This window comes from Lepidochelys kempii, chromosome 4 (genome assembly GCF_965140285.1).
Source record: "Lepidochelys kempii isolate rLepKem1 chromosome 4, rLepKem1.hap1, whole genome shotgun sequence".
In the NCBI taxonomy this organism is placed as follows: domain Eukaryota; kingdom Metazoa; phylum Chordata; order Testudines; family Cheloniidae; genus Lepidochelys; species Lepidochelys kempii.
The window spans coordinates 43,270,142-43,289,115 of record NC_136383.1 but is presented as its reverse complement, the minus strand read 5'-3'; the positions used below and the strand labels follow the sequence as shown (position 1 = coordinate 43,289,115).

General features: G+C 41.5%; 1 protein-coding gene across 1 annotated transcript; it reads right to left on the bottom strand.

Annotated features, from left to right (window-relative positions):
• Positions 1-411: 411 nt before the first annotated feature.
• Positions 412-15,357, bottom strand: SLC25A31 (solute carrier family 25 member 31). The gene is made up of 6 exons (XM_073340059.1): positions 15,141-15,357; positions 11,291-11,418; positions 5,778-5,895; positions 3,115-3,269; positions 2,712-2,837; positions 412-661 (listed from the first exon to the last, which is right to left on the bottom strand). The coding sequence occupies exons 1-6, from the start codon at positions 15,355-15,357 to the stop codon at positions 461-463; spliced, it is 945 nt and encodes a 314-aa protein (XP_073196160.1). The 3' UTR covers positions 412-460.
• Positions 15,358-18,974: the final 3,617 nt, after the last annotated feature.

Below are 18,974 nucleotides of genomic sequence, written 5' to 3'. Positions count from 1 at the left end.
CCCTGCCCACTTTGTTAGCTGTGCCAGCCAGCTCTGACACACGGGAGAGTATCAGATATAGGGCTATTTGCACTGATGCAAACCCACTCCTCCCTTGGCAATCTTTCCTTTATTGGAGGCCTACAAGCTGAACCAGGGAGGCAACTAAGCTCATTAAATGTAGCATTTAATCTCAATAATTATTCTTTGATGACAAAGGGGCATCCTGAAATATCTATATTTCATAGGTGATTATCTTTTTTGTGTATCATGCATGTTTTATTTCTCATTATAAAAATTGAAAGTTCAGTATTTTAAATAAAAGAGCACAATATGCACAATGATTTGGGGGAAAACAAATAACTCTTCAGTTTTTATTACAGCATTAACGGGACAATAGTGAACTACTAACATGTAATCCAAATGATGAGACTTGAATCATTATATGTTATACAAGCAAAATAGATTCTTATCCATTAATTTAGTCAGATGATGAACTCTTCGAAACATCCAAATTGAAAAGTTCCTTAATTTTGTCATAAAGTACCAACACTAACGCACCTCCGGTTCCACGAAGGACATTGGAAAAGGCACCCCGAAAGAAAGCCTTAAGTCCCTCCTGTTTGTATATCTTGAAAAAGCAGTCAATGGTTCCTTTATATTGACGTTCAGCCTCTCCACTCTGCATTCAAATAATAAAAACAAAACATTCATGCAATACAGTGAGGAAAATGTTTATGCTTAGCACACTGCAAATGTGTTTTTTTCTTCCCTCAATAGTAATGAACGTTTAGGTATGATAGTTTGGGAACACCTTTTCCTCAGTTTGCTTCCTGTCAAATGCGAGAACTTGAATTACTAAATACTTCTTTGATGTAATGCTCATTTAGCTAGTTCTCCAAAGCTACATTTAGAAAGGCTGCAATCCTTCTTGTGATGCTTCATTTCAGGTTTAGTTGGCAAGTGGATAGCTTAGGAGTTAAATGAGCTCTCTCCTACCCTAAGGGTGCCTTGAACCACTCTGACACTATCAAAACTTCTGTATCACATCTTTTTTTCCTCCTTTAGTGCCACTGAATTCTTGTATAGCAAGAAGACCTCAATTCTCTATTAATTAACAGAGGTCATCCGGTGTATATACATTTACACAAAATTCCTTTAAAAGAGTGGTAAGGTTCTGACTCACATAAAAACCCAGAACCACAGGGTGGATGACGAGGAGTGGAATCTCTGCTCCTGTGGCTCAGTCTGTCAAAAGGTGGAGGATTGAGTCAATATATGTTCATCCTCCAACCCTACAAAAATCCCTCTGCACAAACTCAGTATGAGCAGGCTCCCATGAGTTTCAACGGGTGAGGGCATGGGTGGTGGAGCCAGAAAACAGCTGATTCAGTATCCCCTGAAAAGCCACAGGGATTTACTGGCCTAAGGGATAGACCCTATAGAGGGACAGTATTGGAAAAGTGTAATCTAAACATGAGTCATGCAGTACAGCTTCTTCTCTTCATAAAGGTGCTGTAACATATGAAAGTGAAGCAAAAAGGAAGACTTGTTAAAGGTTTGCAGAGGCCTCAGTGCCACATTCATTGGGGATAGTTATAAGTGATTACAGCTGAAGGAGAAAGCCTCTGAGCAGTGAAAGATTACATAAATTTGTCCGACTGCTTGTCCACCTGTCAGTAGTGACAAGCATAACTCTCTCTGTATCTTCTCTAAGTGTCGTCATAATGGAAAATCATAGAAGTTTACTGATCAAGAAAGCATACCATGCAGATGTTGTGCTTCTCCATCTGATTGAAATGTTAATATAAGTTGTGGACTGGCTGCTATTGTAGACTTGTATATTGCAATATGCAATATAATAGGTGTAGCAGGAGGCATAATAGAGTTGCAAACACTGTTACCCTATCTGTACAGGATCTGAATCTACTTCAATATATTCAAAGGATACTGGTGGAGGATATTGATGTTGAGGTAAGAATTCTTCTCATTTTTAATAAAACAACTAACTTGCATTGGAAGCAGTAACAGTACCGTCCCCTAGTTACTCCAGGAAGTTGCCTTCAGAGCCAAATTTATTACTGGCTGGAGAAACAGAAAGTATTGTATCAAATGCTTGGCATTAGTGGGGTATTCTGAAGTGCCCGAGCAGGTTAGGTGCCTAACTCCCATTGACTTTTGATGCATCAAAATTTTCTTTGATGCTATGAGAAGAGCAAGTACTTTTTAAACTTTTTGGAACTGCCATCCTCTGTTCTAATACCAGATGGTCAAAGCCTCCCCAAAGATCTAGGGAAGGAGTTCCTGTTTTGTCAGGAGCATATTTAACATTTTTACTTTTTGGTTGAGGATAATTCCTGATAGTGAGGATTTGTTCTCTGAAGCATTCTTAAGAAGTTACTTCAATATCTTAAAATACCTGGGCTCCAAGGAGGAAAGAGAACGAAGTTTACTAGAAAAAATTTAAAACTATCTCGAATGATAATATATATTTGCCTGGATAATCACAAGTACTTTGAAGGAATCAATCACTACGTATCAGGTAAGCTGTCAGTAAGAGGGAGTAGTCAGACTTTTTCTTCAGTTCTTTGGGAGCTGTCTCATTGACTGCAGCTGATGAGAGATTTTTTTACCTCAGATGAAGAGTGCAATAAAGTCATGTAATAGTGACATACCAGATTCTTTTAATCCAACATGATTTTCAAAAAAGAATAGCAAAATATATTGCTTACTTGCATCATCATACGCCTTCTGACAGTGTCAAAGGGATAAGACAGTATCCCAGAGAATGTAGTCACCGCTTGGGCAATGAGAAAGGACAATATGAATGGTGTTTGTTTTGGATTTGGCAATAGCCCCTATAAAGAAAGAGAAAACCAACAGATGACCATGTAATTTCTGATCATCTAAAGTTAATGTCAAAATCAGTAGGTGTAAAGTGTCATTTTCCTAGATTTCTTTTGTAATTACTGGAGAAAGATTATTTGAAATTTTATACATCCTTTGTAAATAAAAAATTAAATATAGTTTTGAGTATTTAAAATTAAAGACAAAGAAAAAAATTAACATTTTTATTAATTCCTGATGAATACTTAAAATATCTTATAAGCATGTGCTTTTATCCACAAGAGTTACCTTAATGGTGTCATAACATCCAAAATAGGAAGCTCGGTACACAATGATTCCCTGTACTGAAACACCAAACCCCTGGTACAGGCCGACAAGTCCGTCTGACTTTGCAATTTTAACAATACAGTCACCAAGGCCCTTGAACTGTCGCTCAGCAAGACCTAATATAAAATAAGTTTTCTATTAAACAACATGCATATTTGTGTCTTTGTCAGAACTGCTTTAAAAGAATAAAATTTTGCATCATTTTGGGCCAAAAGACATTGCTAGACAGGAGAATCCATTAAATTTCTCTTTCACACAGTAGAAAAACAGAGTGCTGACAGGGGAAGGAAAAAGTACTCCTCCTCTGCCAATATGCATCACTGTCCAGAAAATGGTACAATAATATCTTCAAATTATCCAAACTTCCCAAACATTAATTAAAGTTAGCTGATTCTAACTGTTTCTTCCACAAATTCAACATTTGATCAGGGCACACAGGAGAATGAAACACAGACCCAGGGATGGATTTAAAGCAGCAAGCAACAACTTTATTAACTTTTAAATTTAATGGGAAGAGGGCTATCCATCCTCTCCAAAAAAATCAGACATTGACTAGTGTACTGTGCAGTGTTAAATGGTCTTCATGCCAAATATCCAGTATTCAAGGTTGGCCCCTTTCAAGCTAACCCTTGGATTCAGCCCACTCTGAATCCTCTTGCCCTTTCCCTGCAAAGGGGAATGAGGGTGTACCTGCAGGGTACCTCTCTTTGCAAAAACTTAAGGCTTCCTATTCTCCCTCCAGGCTAAAAGGGCCCAACAGTTATCTCCTGATAGTCATATTTATCCTCAGAGCTTATCCCTTTCAGCCTTTAGCCTGCACTGGGTTATTGGATGTAGGTGGTGACAAAATGACAAACTCCGCTTTTTAATTCCTTCCTTCCTCCTAAAACCAGGCTCCCAGAATTCTGTAGGGAAGGTGAAAAACCCACCAGACAGGCCCATCATTCTCTCCTTAAGGAGGAAATTCCTTCCTGATCCCCAAAAACTCTCAATCTGGACAGACCAACAGCTTCCTGATAACATACCTCAACTATGGGCAGGGAGGGCACAGCAGCAATCGGGGCAAGATGGCTGCTGCATGCCCAAGAACCCAGAACACAGCATGGGGATGGGGGGGAGGGGCGGGGGGCACAAAAACCCAGGTTCCTCCACAGCTTGGTCAATGGACAACAGAGAAACGTCTTTTCCTCTTATGTCCCCCAGGCCAGACACAATTTCCATATATGTTATGAGCAGGGAGGGCCCCCTAGAGTGGCTGAGCCTGCTCTCTCTTTTTCTGGACGCCAGTACTTGCCTATTCCATGATGATACAATCAAACATTCCTCCCATTCACCCCACTGAGACATGGAGAGGCATTTTCAGCAAGTATAGAAACATGAAGCTATTTTACGATATAATATGCCTAGGCCCTTCTTTAACATAACTCTATTGTGTTTGTCAATCATTTTCCAGCCTTCAGGATACTGAATCCTCAGACAATTAAAAATAGCAGTTTGGACATTACTGATGTTTATTCTTAGAAATCTTGTTCTTTTTCCAGCTTAAATGGGAGCAGCAACCATTTAGCTCTCCACTAAACTGTAACATTTCACACACGCTGTCTACGCTGCCTTGCAGTTTGGACTCTATGGGGGTGTGAATAGCAGTGAACTCCCCCCTGTGGATGCGGCAGGTGTGAATTAAAAGATTCCTTGTTCACATTAAGGTAATACTCTTTAATCACATTAAGGTAATACTCTTTAATGAGAATGAGGAACCTTTTAGTTCTCGTCCACAGAGTCCACACGGAGGAGTTACAACTGTGCAGCACTTTTGGTGCGCACTGCTACTCACACTCCTGTAGCCATAACTGTGGAGCTTGGTAGACAAGCACATGGTCAGAACACCACTGCAGTCAATGGAGTGATGCTGATTTACATAAATTGTGAATCTGACCCTCTGATTCTAAGGGAACATTCTTGGCATTCTGTTGACCGTAGCCACATTACTGAAGAAAAGTAGCAATTTGGGACATAGTGATATGGCACCCCAGTGTCAGTTGTCCACTTTTCTTCTGGAGAATAAAATCTAAAGGGGTATGTGAGTATACATCAGAGCAGAACTTAAACATCTTTAATTTAGTCTTTTGAGAGACTTCTAAGACACATATCTAGGGACACATGCTACCCTTAATATATGTACAAAATTCCCATTGATATTCTTTGTGTGGACCAGAGGTGCCCTGTGAAGTCTATGCCATTAGAGTTATAGGATTACAAAAATAAGATCCTACAATTGTTGACATTTATATCTGGCAAAATCCAGTGGAGTAGCTTAATGTGAATGTGAAAAATTAAGCAATATATAAAGGCAAAACTGTTGAAATTTAAGAATTATGCTCTGTAGTTGTCTCCAAAGATTTCCCTCTCCACACACTTTCTCTCCCTCATTTTCAATAAAGACCATACTACCCTGAAATATATTTTTATGACTTTTTAACTGTTTGGGGCATTTTTCTAAGTAATGCAAAAAACTGTAATGCACACAGCTGAATAATGATTTGGTTGTAATATACAGATATATATAAATAATCTGAAACGCATCTAGGGAAGAATTAGAAGGGTAATTTAAGAGAATTCACTACCTTTCCCAATGTCAGCAGCTAATCGAGTTCGTGCAAAGTCTAGTGGATATACTACACACAAAGATGTTGCTCCAGCCGCTCCACCAGAAGCTAGGTTTGCAAAAAACCATTTCCAGAACTGAAATACAAAAATTACTGCATACAGTTATGAAACTATAGAATTAGAACCCCAGCATAGTGATCTCTCCTATGGCTATTTAAAGAATTAATGAAAATGATTAGGGCTGTCTGTGATGTTGCACTCCATATGAAAATGGAAGCTTTATGAAAATATACTTGTAATGTGAATATAATGTAACTGGAATATACTTTATGCAAAAGGTCTCTTGTAAGGTATCATTCCAAAGCTTATAATCTACTGAGTGTGTTCATCCTGTTTGTATGAATGTATCATTCTTGTATCTAAAACTAGAAATAAGAAGTGTTACTCTGAAGTCCTATTGTAATTATGCAAAGTGTGGGCCATTAATAGTGGTTTAGAATCTTGATGGCTCCCATTAACCAGGACAATTGGTTGTAAATGGCTCTGTTTACTTGTAAGCATTCCTGTGTTCATGTGAGTCAGGCCAGAAAGAATGGAGGCTTAGGATCTCACAGGACATGTGACTGTGTCACCGGGTACTGGAATCCATCTCAAACCTGGTGCTTTTCCATTTAGAAGGAGGGGTGGGGACCCAGAGACAAAAGATTCCCGCCTTGTGTCAAAGCTATAAAAGGGGTTGGAACAGAACAAAGGGGGCTGCCTGTCATGAGAAATCCCCTAGTTACCACCTGAGCTGATACAAGGACTGTACCAGGGGAAAGGATTGGGCCCAGACTAAGAAGGAGTCTAGTCTGTGAAAGAAGCTTACTGGAACATCTCTGAGGGTGAGATTTACCTGTATTCAGTTTCTTAAATCTATTAGGCTTAGACTTACGTGCTTTGTTTTATTTTGCTTGGTAACTTACTTTGTCATGGATTGAGAACTGGTTAAAAGACAGGTTTCAGAGTAACAGCCGTGTTAGTCTGTATTCGCAAAAAGAAAAGGAGTACTTGTGGCACCTTAGAGACTAACCAATTTATTAGAGCATAAGCTTTCGTGAGCTACAGCTCACTTCCTCAGATGCATATCGTGGAAACTGCAGCAGGCTTTATATATACACAGAGAATATGAAACAATACCTCCTCCCACCCCACTGTCCTGCTGGTAATAGCTTATCTAAAGTGATCATCAGGTGGGCCATTTCCAGCACAAATCCAGGTTTTCTCACCCTCCATCCCCCCACACAAATTCACTCTCCTGCTGGTGACAGCCCATCCAAAGTGACAACTCTTTACACAATGTGCATGGCAATCAAGTTGGGCTATTTCCTGCACAAATCCAGGTTTTCTCACATCCCCCCCACCCTCATACACACACAAACTAAAAGACAGGGAACAAAGGGTAGGAATAAATGGTAAATTTTCAGAATGGAGAGGGGTAACTAGTGGTGTTCCCCAAGGGTCAGTCCTAGGACCAGTCCTATTCAACTTATTCATAAATGATCTGGAGAAAGGGGTAAACAGTGAGGTGGCAAAGTTTGTAGATGATAGTAAACTGCTCAAGATAGTCAAGACCAAAGCAGATTGTGAAGAACTTCAAAAAGATCTCACAAAACTAACTGATTGGGCAACAAAATGGAAAATTAAATTTAATGTGGATAAATGTAAAGTAATGCACACTGGAAAAAATAACCCCAACTATACATACAATATGATGGGGGCTAATTTAGCTACAACAAATCAGGAGAAAATGTTGGAGTCATTGTGGATAGGTCTCTGAAGATGTCCATGCAATGTGCAGCGGCAGTCAAAAAAGCAAACAGGATGTTAGGAATCATTAAAAAAAGGATAGAGAAAAAGATGGGGAATATCTTATTGCCCTTATATAAATCCATGGTACGCCCACATCTTGAATACTGCGTACAGATGTGGTCCCCTCATCTCAAAAAAGATATAATGGCATTAGAAAAGGTTTAGAGAAGGGCAACTAAAAAGATTAGGGGTTTGGAATGGGTCCCATATGAGGAGAGATTAAAGAGGATAGGTCTTTTCAGCTTGGAAAAGAGGAGACTAAAGGGGGATATGACAGAGGTATATAAAATCAGGAATGGTGTGGAGAAAGTGAATAAGGAAAAGTTATTTATTTGTTCCCATAATATAAGAACTAGGGGGCCACCAAATGAAATTAATGGGTAGCAAGCAGGTTTAAAACAACGAAAAAGAAGTTCTTCTTCACTCAGCGCACAGTCAACCTGTGGAACTCCTTGCTTGAGGAGGTTGTGAAGGCTAGGACTATAACAGGGTTTAAAAGAGAACTGGATAAATTCATGGAGGTTAAGTCCATTAATGGCTATTAGCCAGGATGGGCAAGGAATGGTATCCCTAGCCTCTGTTTGTCAGAGGGTGGACATGGATGACAGGAGAAAGATCATTTGATCATTACCTGTTAGGTTCACTCCCTCTGAGGCACCTGGCATTGGCCACTGTCGGTAGACAGGATACTGGGCTGGATGGACCTTTGGTCTGACCCAGTATGGCCATTCTTATGTTCTTATGTTCTGTCTGTTATTACTTGAAACCACTTAAATCTTACTTTTTATACTTAATAAAATCACTTTTGTTTATTAATTAACCCAGAGTAAGTGATTAATACCTGGGGGAGCAAACAGCTGTGCATATCTCTATATCAGTGTTGTAGAGGGCAGACAACTCATGAGTTTACCCTGTATAAGCTTTATATGGCATAAAACAGATTTATTTGGGGTTTGGATCCCATTGAGAACTGGGTGTCTGGGTGGTGAAGATAGGTAACCCGCTGAGTGGTTTTTGGTTAAAGTCTTTAGCTTTGGGGGCGTGGGCCAAACCTGGGTCTGTGTTGCAGCAGGCTAGTATGCCTGGCTCAACAAGGCAGGGTTCTGGAGTCCCAAGCTGGCAGGGAAAACGGGCTCAGAGGCAATTCCAGAACGTCAGGTGACAGTCCCAAGGGCATCTCTGTGACCAAACCCAGTTAATGAAAATTATTAGGGCTGTCAATTAATCACAGTTAACTCATGCGATTAACTCAAAAAAATTAATCACAATTAAAAAAATTAACCATGATTAACCACACTTATAACAATAGAATACCAATTGAAATTTATTAAATATTTTTGGATGTTTTTCTACATTTTCAATATTGATTTCAATTACAACACAGAATACAAAGTGCACAGTGCTCACTTTATATTATGATATTTGATTACAAATATATGCACTGTAAAAATGATAAACAAAAGAAATAGTATTTTTTCAATTCACCTCATATAAGTACTGAAGTGCAATCTCTTTATCGTGAAAGTGTAACTTACAAATGCAGATCTTTTTTGGTTACATAACTGTTCTCAAAAACAAAACGGTGTAAAACTTTAGAGCCTACAAGTCCACCCAGTCCTACTTCTTATTCTGCCAATCGCTAAGACAAACAAGTTTGTTTACACTGACGAGAGATACTGCTGTCTGCTTCTTATTTACCATGTCACCTGAAAGTGAAAACAGGCATTCACATGGCACTTTTTTGCAGCTGGCGTTGCAAGGTATTTACATGCCAGATATGCCAAACATTCGTATATCCCTTCCATGCTTCGGCCACCATTCCAGAGGACATGCTTCCATGCTGATGATACTCGTTAAAAAATAACGCATCAATTAAATTTGTGACACTACCTCTTGGGGGGAGAATTGTATGTCTCCTGCTCTGTTTTACCTGAATTCTGCATATATTTCATGTTATAGCAGTCTCGGATGATGACCCAGCACATGTTGTTTGATTTAAGAACACTTTCACAGCAGATTTGACAAAACGCAAAGAAGGTACTGATGTGAGGTTTCTAAAAATAGTTACAGCACCTGACCCAAGGTTTAAAAATCTGAAGTCCCGTCCAAAATCTGAGAGGGATGAGGTGTGGAGAATGCTTTTAGAAATTTTAAAAGAGCAACGCTCTGATGGGAAACTACAGAACCCAAACCACCAAAAAAGAAAATGAACCTTCTGCTGGTGGCATCTGACTCAGATGATGAAAATGAAAATGCGTCAGTCCGCACTGATTTGGATCATTATCAAATAGAACCCATCATTAGCATGGAAGCCCTAAAAATTATCTAAAGAATCAGATAATGTTACAAATTAACATATAATAAATGTTCATGCAAGGCTCAGAGAGTATGTGTAGTAGTATTTCATCCATATCAATTTGACAAGATTCCATTTCTGTCCTCCCATTCACTACAAAATATTTATCAGGTCTTCCCATGATTTATTTTTAAATTTTGAAGAGCTTTTGTTAATTCTCAAGAGCAAGCAAAAAAACACTTTATAATATATTAGAATACGGTTCTGGTCAATGATTCTCCAAACCCACATTACTGCTGGCTTGATGAGACTTTCTGATGACGGTACAACTGTGCACCAACTCCACTGGTGCTCAGTTGGTACCACAACAGAAAAAAGTCCCTATATCTCATGGGCCAAATTGAAGTCAATGGACTTACATCAATTTGGTTCAGAAAGTTTAAGAGGTGCAAGGAAAAAACTAACAGGCGGGGAACAGATTAAAACATTTTGCGTCAGATTGGTGAAAACTGGCTTAATTCCATTGATTTCTATGGAGCTACAGCTAACGATCTAGCACTTTAATTCCCACAACCTCTTTTATTGCTTTCAATATATATATACATATTTTAACAGGTTTTAGCTCGCAAGGGAACTATAGCTTGTAGTTCCTCTTTAGGTTTTCCCACAACACAAAACATATACAAGGGCATCCCAATGGACTGAGCTTCAAAAAAAGAACACACTGATTGTTTAAAAATGTGCTAATTTTTAGAGAACTGAATCCTGAGCATTGTTTCATTTATAGAAATGTTTGTAAAATTTGAGTCCCAAAAACATGAAAATGCATCCCAGCTGGGTACATTTTTATGAGAAGGAAAAGAGATTTAAAGAATTGTGAATTCAATATAATTTACACCAAGCATAGCTCAGATTTTTTCCATTGTAAAAAGGTGAACTTGCAAACTGAAATTTCTTATATATTTATTCATTTTGAACAAAAGGGACCAGATTAAGAATTACCATGCAATACAAAGAGACGAATCAGAGAATAGTGCATGTCCAGAGTTCTTTCAGGTCAGTACCAACAGGAAAGCCTGAAGCTGGAATTGTTGCTGGCACTGAAGAAAAAGCTGCCAGGAAGAGAAGCAGAGAACACCATATTTTTTTGAAATTACAGAAACCCACTACAGAAATCCTAAAAAGATAATGTAAGACAGATACAGATAAAAGGGATGTTTGAGCTATTTTTTTCACATGAAACAAATTAGATAACTAATTTCCTGTCAAACATTTAGATTTAATCAAATCAGCATTTTCCATTGGAAAATTTTCAATCCACTCTAGGCCATACCAAAACAGGTTTACTTATTAAAGTGATCAAATCTGCTAGAGCACATTCACCTGTTTGTCTTTATCCACTCCAGATAGGAAAATCTGTTTGTATTTGTCTTTAAAAGCAAAGTTTAGAGCCTGTGTTGGAAAATATCGGATAACATTTGCCAAATTGCCACGCCAGAAGCTCAAAAATCCTGTAGGAGAAAACAGATTATTAAATTACATTTACAAAGTTTGTATTATATCACCCTGAATAGATTATATTACATTACTGTTGTTTCTAGTTTATGATGAGTTGTAAAAGTGGCCAAAAAAATTCCGATGGCACTGGAAATCTGATTTTTTTTCTAACATTAACCAACAGATGTCTGTTTTAGTAGGCAACAATGAGAAATCTCAACTCTTGAGACCATAAGAGAAATGACAGTAACGCTCAGAAATGCTGAAGGTTCCTAACTTCCTTACCTCATAAATAAAATTTGGGATACATATTTTTAATGTATTTAAAAAAAATCTCATAACTCTTTACTGGGATATACATACCAATCATGTTCTTTATCTCATTTAAGTGTGGCTGCATGTGTATTTTAATCACCACAGAAGGAGCTCAGGCTCCATGTACATGGAATGGTGAAATGTTTATGAAACATAGTGGGAACTCAGCATGTACAATGACCTTTTATCATTAGATTCCTGAAAACATTAAAAAAATGATCCCTTTGGACAATATAATTAAGTTGTTAAGGAGACAGGCAAGTGTGTCAACTTACAGCACTACCAAGGTGCAAATCCTGTCTGGATGTGTGTAATTCTATTTGACATGTGGAGAAGTTTGCACGCAGTCCATTTGCACAACGAGTGCCTCTAACCAATGCTGTTAGTTTTCTCAGGGCAATGCTGCCAAAATGACCCCCACAATACCAAGATAGTGTCCAGCAGAATGAAGCTTAACGCTTTCCAGGAGGGATGGGGGAGGAGCGGGGAGCTGCGTGCTCAGGGGAGGAGGCGGAGAAGAGGCGGGGCAGGGGTGGGGATTTGGGGAAGGGGTTGGAATAGGGGCAGCTAGGGGACGGAGTTGGGGTGGGGACTTTGGGGAAGGGGTTGGAATGGGGGCAGGGGAAGGGGTGGAAAGAGGCTGGATGAGGTGGGGCCTCATGGAAGGGGTGGAGTGGGGGCGGGGCCGGGGGCAGCAGGGGCAGGTGGTGTCAGCGATGCAGCCCTTGGGCCAACGTACTAGTCCTCATGTGGCCCTCCTGGTGATTTGAGTTTGAGATCCCTGTTTTAAGTTTCTAACCTTCCAACGGTGAACTAAATGTCATTATTGTCTTGCTGGCAATCTGGATTACTCCTGACTGTTGCAGTTCCACAAAAAACTTTAGGGTGGAATGGGACAAGCCATCACAGTATTGCCAGCTTCAAGCATTCAAAAATCATGAGTCAAGACCCAAAATTTCATGAGATTGGCTTAAAAATCATGAGAATTTAAAAAATAGTAAGTTTGGGATTCTTTTTATTAGCCTTTTCAAGTCTTTAGATTTCATGCTTTTGTGCTTCTCTCTCCAAAGAGCAGGGTCAGGGACTTCCTTTTCAAATGAAAGTTGAGACTCACATAATTACATGACTCCAGGAGACACAGTTTCAAGAAAAAAAACAACAACAACATGAGAGTTGATGATCAGTTGGTCTCAATATGAAGTCAAAGGGACTACATACATATTTAAAAGTTAATCGTGTTCTTAAGTATTTTGTTGGACTGGAGCTAGAGTGTTCAGCACAGAAATGAGCCATAAAATTGAAAGCAATATGGATATAGGGACTGACAAATTTATCAGAGATCTGCCTGCTAGAATCTGCTCGGAAATATGAGGAGGTTGTGAGAAGGCCACTAACAAGAATCAGGTAAAACCTTCAGTGCTTTAGCTGTTGCTCCTGGCTTTCTTAATCACCAGCTGAACAGTGAAACTGAGGCTACGTTTACAGTGCGCAATTTACAACAGCATGGTTGTGCCCCTCCAGGTCTCCTGGCAACAAAAAAATCCTACCCCCAATGAAGGGTGGTAGTTCGTCGATGGGACAGCAGCTCCCACAGCCAAAATGCTGTCCACTCCGGTGCTCTTTGTCATTAAAAATGTTCTCATTCAGGGGTGTGTATTTTTCACACCCCTGAATGACAAAAGTTTTAACGACGAAAGTGCAGTGTAGACAAAGTCTGACATGCATCAATTCAGACTTGCCTCACTCATCTAGGTTGCTTTGGGATGGGTATGAAAGTCCATTCACAAAGGGGAACCCTCAAAGCTTTAGGCTTCCCAAATCCCTTTTTTAAAACGTTGTTTTTATGGGTATTAAGATTAGCATGCCAAATAGTTGCAACTATTGATAAGGGAAGAATATTAAAAATACCACCCAAACCTAAGATGTCTTATGCAACCCATATTTACGAACACACACTTTTGCTATCACACCATGTAAAGATGTGTCTGTAGATTAAATGAAGTGTCACTTCTGATTTTTTTATTACTTTTTTGATTTATAAAATACACTCAATTAAAATTGCTGAGCGTATGTACCTAATGTTATTGAAACATAACAGCGTTTCCTCAGAAAAATACAACAGCAGTGATCAATTGAAAAAGAAGAGTCAGTTAGGGAATCCTCAACTTCATTCCAGCAAGAAAAACAAAAGTTAGGGTAGGACACGGTGGACTGAGGCCTGGTGGACAAGGAAGTGGGAGGGGGCGGCAACAAAATGGGGGTGGGTTTGGTGAAGAAGTGCTTGGAGTGGGGGGATTGGTGGTGAAGTGGGTGAGGCGGACCCTGGAGCAGCAGGGAAGGACTGTCAGTGCTCTCTTCTTACCTTGTATTGTGGCTGCTGCCTGCTCCGCTCCTGCTAGCTGCAAGCCAGCAGGGGAGCAGAGGGAGAGAAGGCAGCCTGCACACCAGGCGTCACATCATCATCTAGTGACAGGAGGCTGAGCTACAAGGGAAACCCTGCCAGATGTCTTCAACTATGCTGGATGCATGAAATGCCAGTAATAGCATGATATGAGTGATAAATGCAGGAGTGTAATGCAGAAATAATAGCATAATATGAGTGATAAAAGCAGGAGTGTAATGCGAGATGCATGACTCCTGCAAACCCTAGAATTGGAGGAGGGTGTGGATCGAACAAGATTGGGCGTGAGGAATCTGGACAGTGCTCCATGTAGAATCACACAAAGTAGAGCACTATGGGGGCAGAGGGGTGTACATACCCTGCTCATTGGGGAGGTGCACAAAACGGGGTGGGGGGAGAAGGGTTGCTGGGGGTCCATACCCAGCTCCTTGGGGATGCGCACGAAGCAGGGGGCAGGGGTTGCTGGGGGTCCATACCCTGCTCCTTGGGGATGCGCACGAAGCAGGGGGCAGGGGTTGCTGGGGGTCCATACCCCGCTCCTTGGGGATGCGCACGAAGCAGGGGGCAGGGGTTGCTGGGGGTCCATACCCCGCTCCTTGGGGATGCGCACGAAGCAGGGGGCAGGGGTTGCTGGGGGTCCATACCCCGCTCCTTGGGGATGCGCACGAAGCAGGGGGTCCATACCCTGCTCCTTGGGGATGCGCACGAAGCAGGGGGCAGGGGTTGCTGGGGGTCCATACCCCGCTCCTTGGGGATGCGCACGAAGCAGGGGGCAGGGGTTGCTGGGGGTCCATACCCCGCTCCTTGGGGATGCGCACGAAGCAGGGGGCAGGGGTTGCTGGGGGTCCATACCCTGCTCCTTGGGGATGCGCACGAAGCAGGGGGCAGGGGTTGCTGGGGGTCCATACCCCGCTCCTTGGGGATGCGCACGAAGCAGGGGGCAGGGGTTGCTGGGGGTCCATACCCCGCTCCTTGGGGATGCGCACGAAGCAGGGGGCAGGGGTTGCTGGGGGTCCATACCCTGCTCCTTGGGGATGCGCACGAAGCAGTCTATCATGCCCTTGTACTGCTGGTCAGCGCGGATCTGCTTGGATGAGGCCTGCACCTGCAGCAGCAGCTTCACCCGCTCGATGGGCGCAACCGTGGTCTTGGAGACTGCGGCCGCGATGCCCCCAGCCATCAGGTCTGCCACGAAGGAGATGGGGTCGAAGAGCTGCTGGTTCTCCGAGGCCTGCATGGTGCAGAGAGGAGGGGGCAGCAGCACTGGCTGGGATGGGGCAGGAGCTCCAGACAGCAGGCTCCTCCCAGCAGGCCAAGGCCAACTGCCACAGCTCAGAACCCACCCCTGCAGGTCACATGAGCTAACCACACGGCAGCCAAGGGCTAGAGGCACAAAGGGAGGAGCCACGGAGAGGGGCTGGAGCTAGGTGGCTGGGCCTGAGACCTGGAGCCTGGAAGTGAGGAATTGGAGCTGGGTTGGCCGCAGGCTGGACTAGGCAACAAGGACTGACTAAGGAACCAGGGTTGGGGAGCTCCTGAAATCATCATAGTCGTGCCGGGAAAACCTTTTCCTGCCCAGCAGAGAAAGCTTCAACCAATGATCAAAGGTTCCCTGGACAGCACAATGCTTCTCATGTGAAGCTGCAGGAGCCAGGCATCATGTTAACTCGGAGATTTACAAAGATCAAGCACCCAAGGAACCTTAACTCTGCTCCTGAATTCGTGTTCCTGTTTTAGTGCCTGATCCAATTCCCATTAAAATCAATGACTTTGACTTTACACTGCAGCAGTGTTTTTGTGGGGCACTCTGGAGCCTGCTGTGATAGTACAGTGACCTCACCAGTACCTAGATTAATAGAAAAACTCAGAAATAGATAGAGTGTAGGGAATTTGTCACCATTTTAAAAAGTTCTTAAATGCAGCAGAAGTGGAATGTGAAGCAGATTAAAGGGCAATTTGGGTGCCTATCTAGGCGCTCAAGTGGAAGTTGAACACACAGGAATTTTCAAAGCTGGTGTTTGTCTGCATCCATGTTGCCTGAGAAGAAGGGGCCAGATTTTTAAAGGTCCCTAAAGGCGCTGCTTTTGAAAACCCCATTAGGCACCTGTGTGCATTTTTAGGCACCTACATACCTTTTACAAATCTAGCCCCTTGTGCTCAGTGGGCGTTTCAGAAGCACCCATGCAAATTTCCTGGATGCTCTGAGCTGAGGAGCAATGCCAATTAAATGCATTTTAGCATAGGTAAAATAGCACTTTTATATGCTAATTAGATGTAGGTGCCCCGTAGTGAAAGGTGTAAAAGCAGGATATTTTCGGACACTATTGGGAGGTGAGCAAAGTCACCCTGTGAATATCAAGCATAATAATAATAATTGGTTGCTGTTGGAGCCAGGGTACTAGACAAGCTGGCCAGAATCCACAATGTTTGTATCACATGCTATTCTGAAAACTCAAGATCACTTTCTTAATGATCCGTAGGTTTTAGGCTTTTCAGATGTGATATTGTCACTATACCCACATGAAACCATAGTCCTTTTGTAGTGTTATAATTTTGCTCCTGAAAGGGCACCTATTTGTAAGGTACTTTCCTTGTGTTTCAAATGATAATTGGTTGGCTGCATTTTCATTGCAAGTCTCTGAATATAAGGGGCAGTTTGGGAGGCTTTATATAATTCCTGACGTGTATGATCAGTTTCTATTTTGCTATCAGTTGGTTATAACTATGAAACTTCTTAGGCTTATGTGTACTATCATCATTTGCACAGCTTGTGTAAGTAACTAAGCAACATTCTTAATGTTCTGAGGCTTTTCATGGAGGTATCCATAAGAGCTTTGAAGTGTATGACTGGATTAGAAAAATTCTAATTCTAATTCATCATACATCCTAATTCACTGATTAAAATTTGCATTAACTGGATCCACCCATGTTATGAATTGTCACTTTCCATAGCTTAGCATTGGCATACCACTATATTATTCAATGAGCTTTAATTAACTAAGCCTTATGTTCTTGCTTACAACAGTCTCAAATAGCATTAACATATACTTAGATGCCTTCATATTTATACCTTTCAATAGCATATCCTTCATTAGTTCTATGAAATATTTCAGTGCAGCACTGACACCAAATGATAATCTGTGGGAGGAAAAAACGTAATCAAATGGTATTTTGAATGTGTAAATCTTGACCCTTTGATTATTGAGCTTCAACTGCTAAAGCCACACAATGTCTCTCTTTCAGAAGTAACAAGCACCTGCCATTCCATTCACGGGCAGTATGTCTACAGCATGGCATGCTTTACAGACAAAGAAGGCAGAGCTGTACCCCAAGCAATTTGCAGTCCAAAAGCAACTCCTGCAAGGAATCGAAATGTGGAAGTTGCACAGTAGTCAGTGAAAAGAAAAGGAGTACTTGTGGCACCTTAGAGACTAACCAATTTATTTGAGCATGAGCTTTCGTGAGCTACAGCTCACTTCATCAGATGTTTACCGTGGAAACTGCAGCAGACTTTATATACACACAGAAATCATGAAACAATACCTCCTCCCACCCCACTGTCCTGCTGGTAATAGCTTATCTAAAGTGATCAACAGGTGGGCCATTTCCAGCACAAATCCAGGTTTTCTCACCCTCCACCCCCCCACACAAATTCACTCTCCTGCTGGTGCTAGCCCATCCAAAGTGACAACTCTTTACATAATCAAGTCGGGCTATTTCCTGCATAGATCAAGGTTTTCTCACATCCCCCCCACCCCCATACACACACAAACTCACTCTCCTGCTGGTAATAGCTCATCTAAACTGACCATTCTCCAGGTTTAAATCCAAGTTAAACCAGAACATCTGGGGGGGGGGGTAGGAAAAAACAAGAGGAAACAGGCTACCTTGCATAATGACTTAGCCACTCCCAGTCTCTATTTAAGCCTAAATTAATAGTATCCAATTTGCAAATGAATTCCAATTCAGCAGTTTCTCGCTGGAGTCTGGATTTGAAGTTTTTTTGTTTTAAGATAGCGACCTTCATGTCTGTGATTGCGTGACCAGAGAGATTGAAGTGTTCTCCGACTGGTTTATGAATGTTATAATTCTTGACATCTGATTTGTGTCCATTTATTCTTTTACGTAGAGACTGGACAGTCTCTATATAAAGAATAAATGGACACAAATCAGATGTCAAGAATTATAACATTCATAAACCAGTCGGAGAACACTTCAATCTCTCTGGTCACGCAATCACAGACATGAAGGTCGCTATCTTAAAACAAAAAAACTTCAAATCCAGACTCCAGCGAGAAACTGCTGAATTGGAATTCATTTGCAAATTGGATACTATTAATTTAGGCTTAAATAGAGACTGGGAGTGGCTAAGTCATTATGCAAGGTAGCCTGTTTCCTCTTGTTTTTTCCTACCCCCCCCCCCCAGATGTTCTGGTTTAACTTGGATTTAAACCTGGAGAATGGTCAGTTTAGATGAGCTATTACCAGCAGGAGAGTGAGTTTGTGTGTGTATGGGGGTGGGGGGGATGTGAGAAAACCTTGATCTATGCAGGAAATAGCCCGACTTGATTATGTAAAGAGTTGTCACTTTGGATGGGCTAGCACCAGCAGGAGAGTGAATTTGTGTGGGGGGGTGGAGGGTGAGAAAACCTGGATTTGTGCTGGAAATGGCCCACCTGTTGATCACTTTAGATAAGCTATTACCAGCAGGACAGTGGGGTGGGAGGAGGTATTGTTTCATGATTTCTGTGTGTATATAAAGTCTGCTGCAGTTTCCACGGTAAACATCTGATGAAGTGAGCTGTAGCTCACGAAAGCTCATGCTCAAATAAATTGGTTAGTCTCTAAGGTGCC

Excerpts from the sequence above, each read along its gene's own strand:
- SLC25A31 (XM_073340059.1), bottom strand. The coding sequence starts at position 15,357 with ATGCAGGCCTCGGAGAACCAGCAGCTCTTCGACCCCATCTCCTTCGTG. Across the intron at positions 11,419-15,140 it reads GCGCATCCCCAAGGAGCAGG|GATTTTTGAGCTTCTGGCGT; the intron begins GTATGGACCCCC and ends TTTCTCCTACAG. Across the intron at positions 5,896-11,290 it reads GAGTGGATAAAGACAAACAG|TTCTGGAAATGGTTTTTTGC; the intron begins GTGAATGTGCTC and ends TTTGTATTTCAG.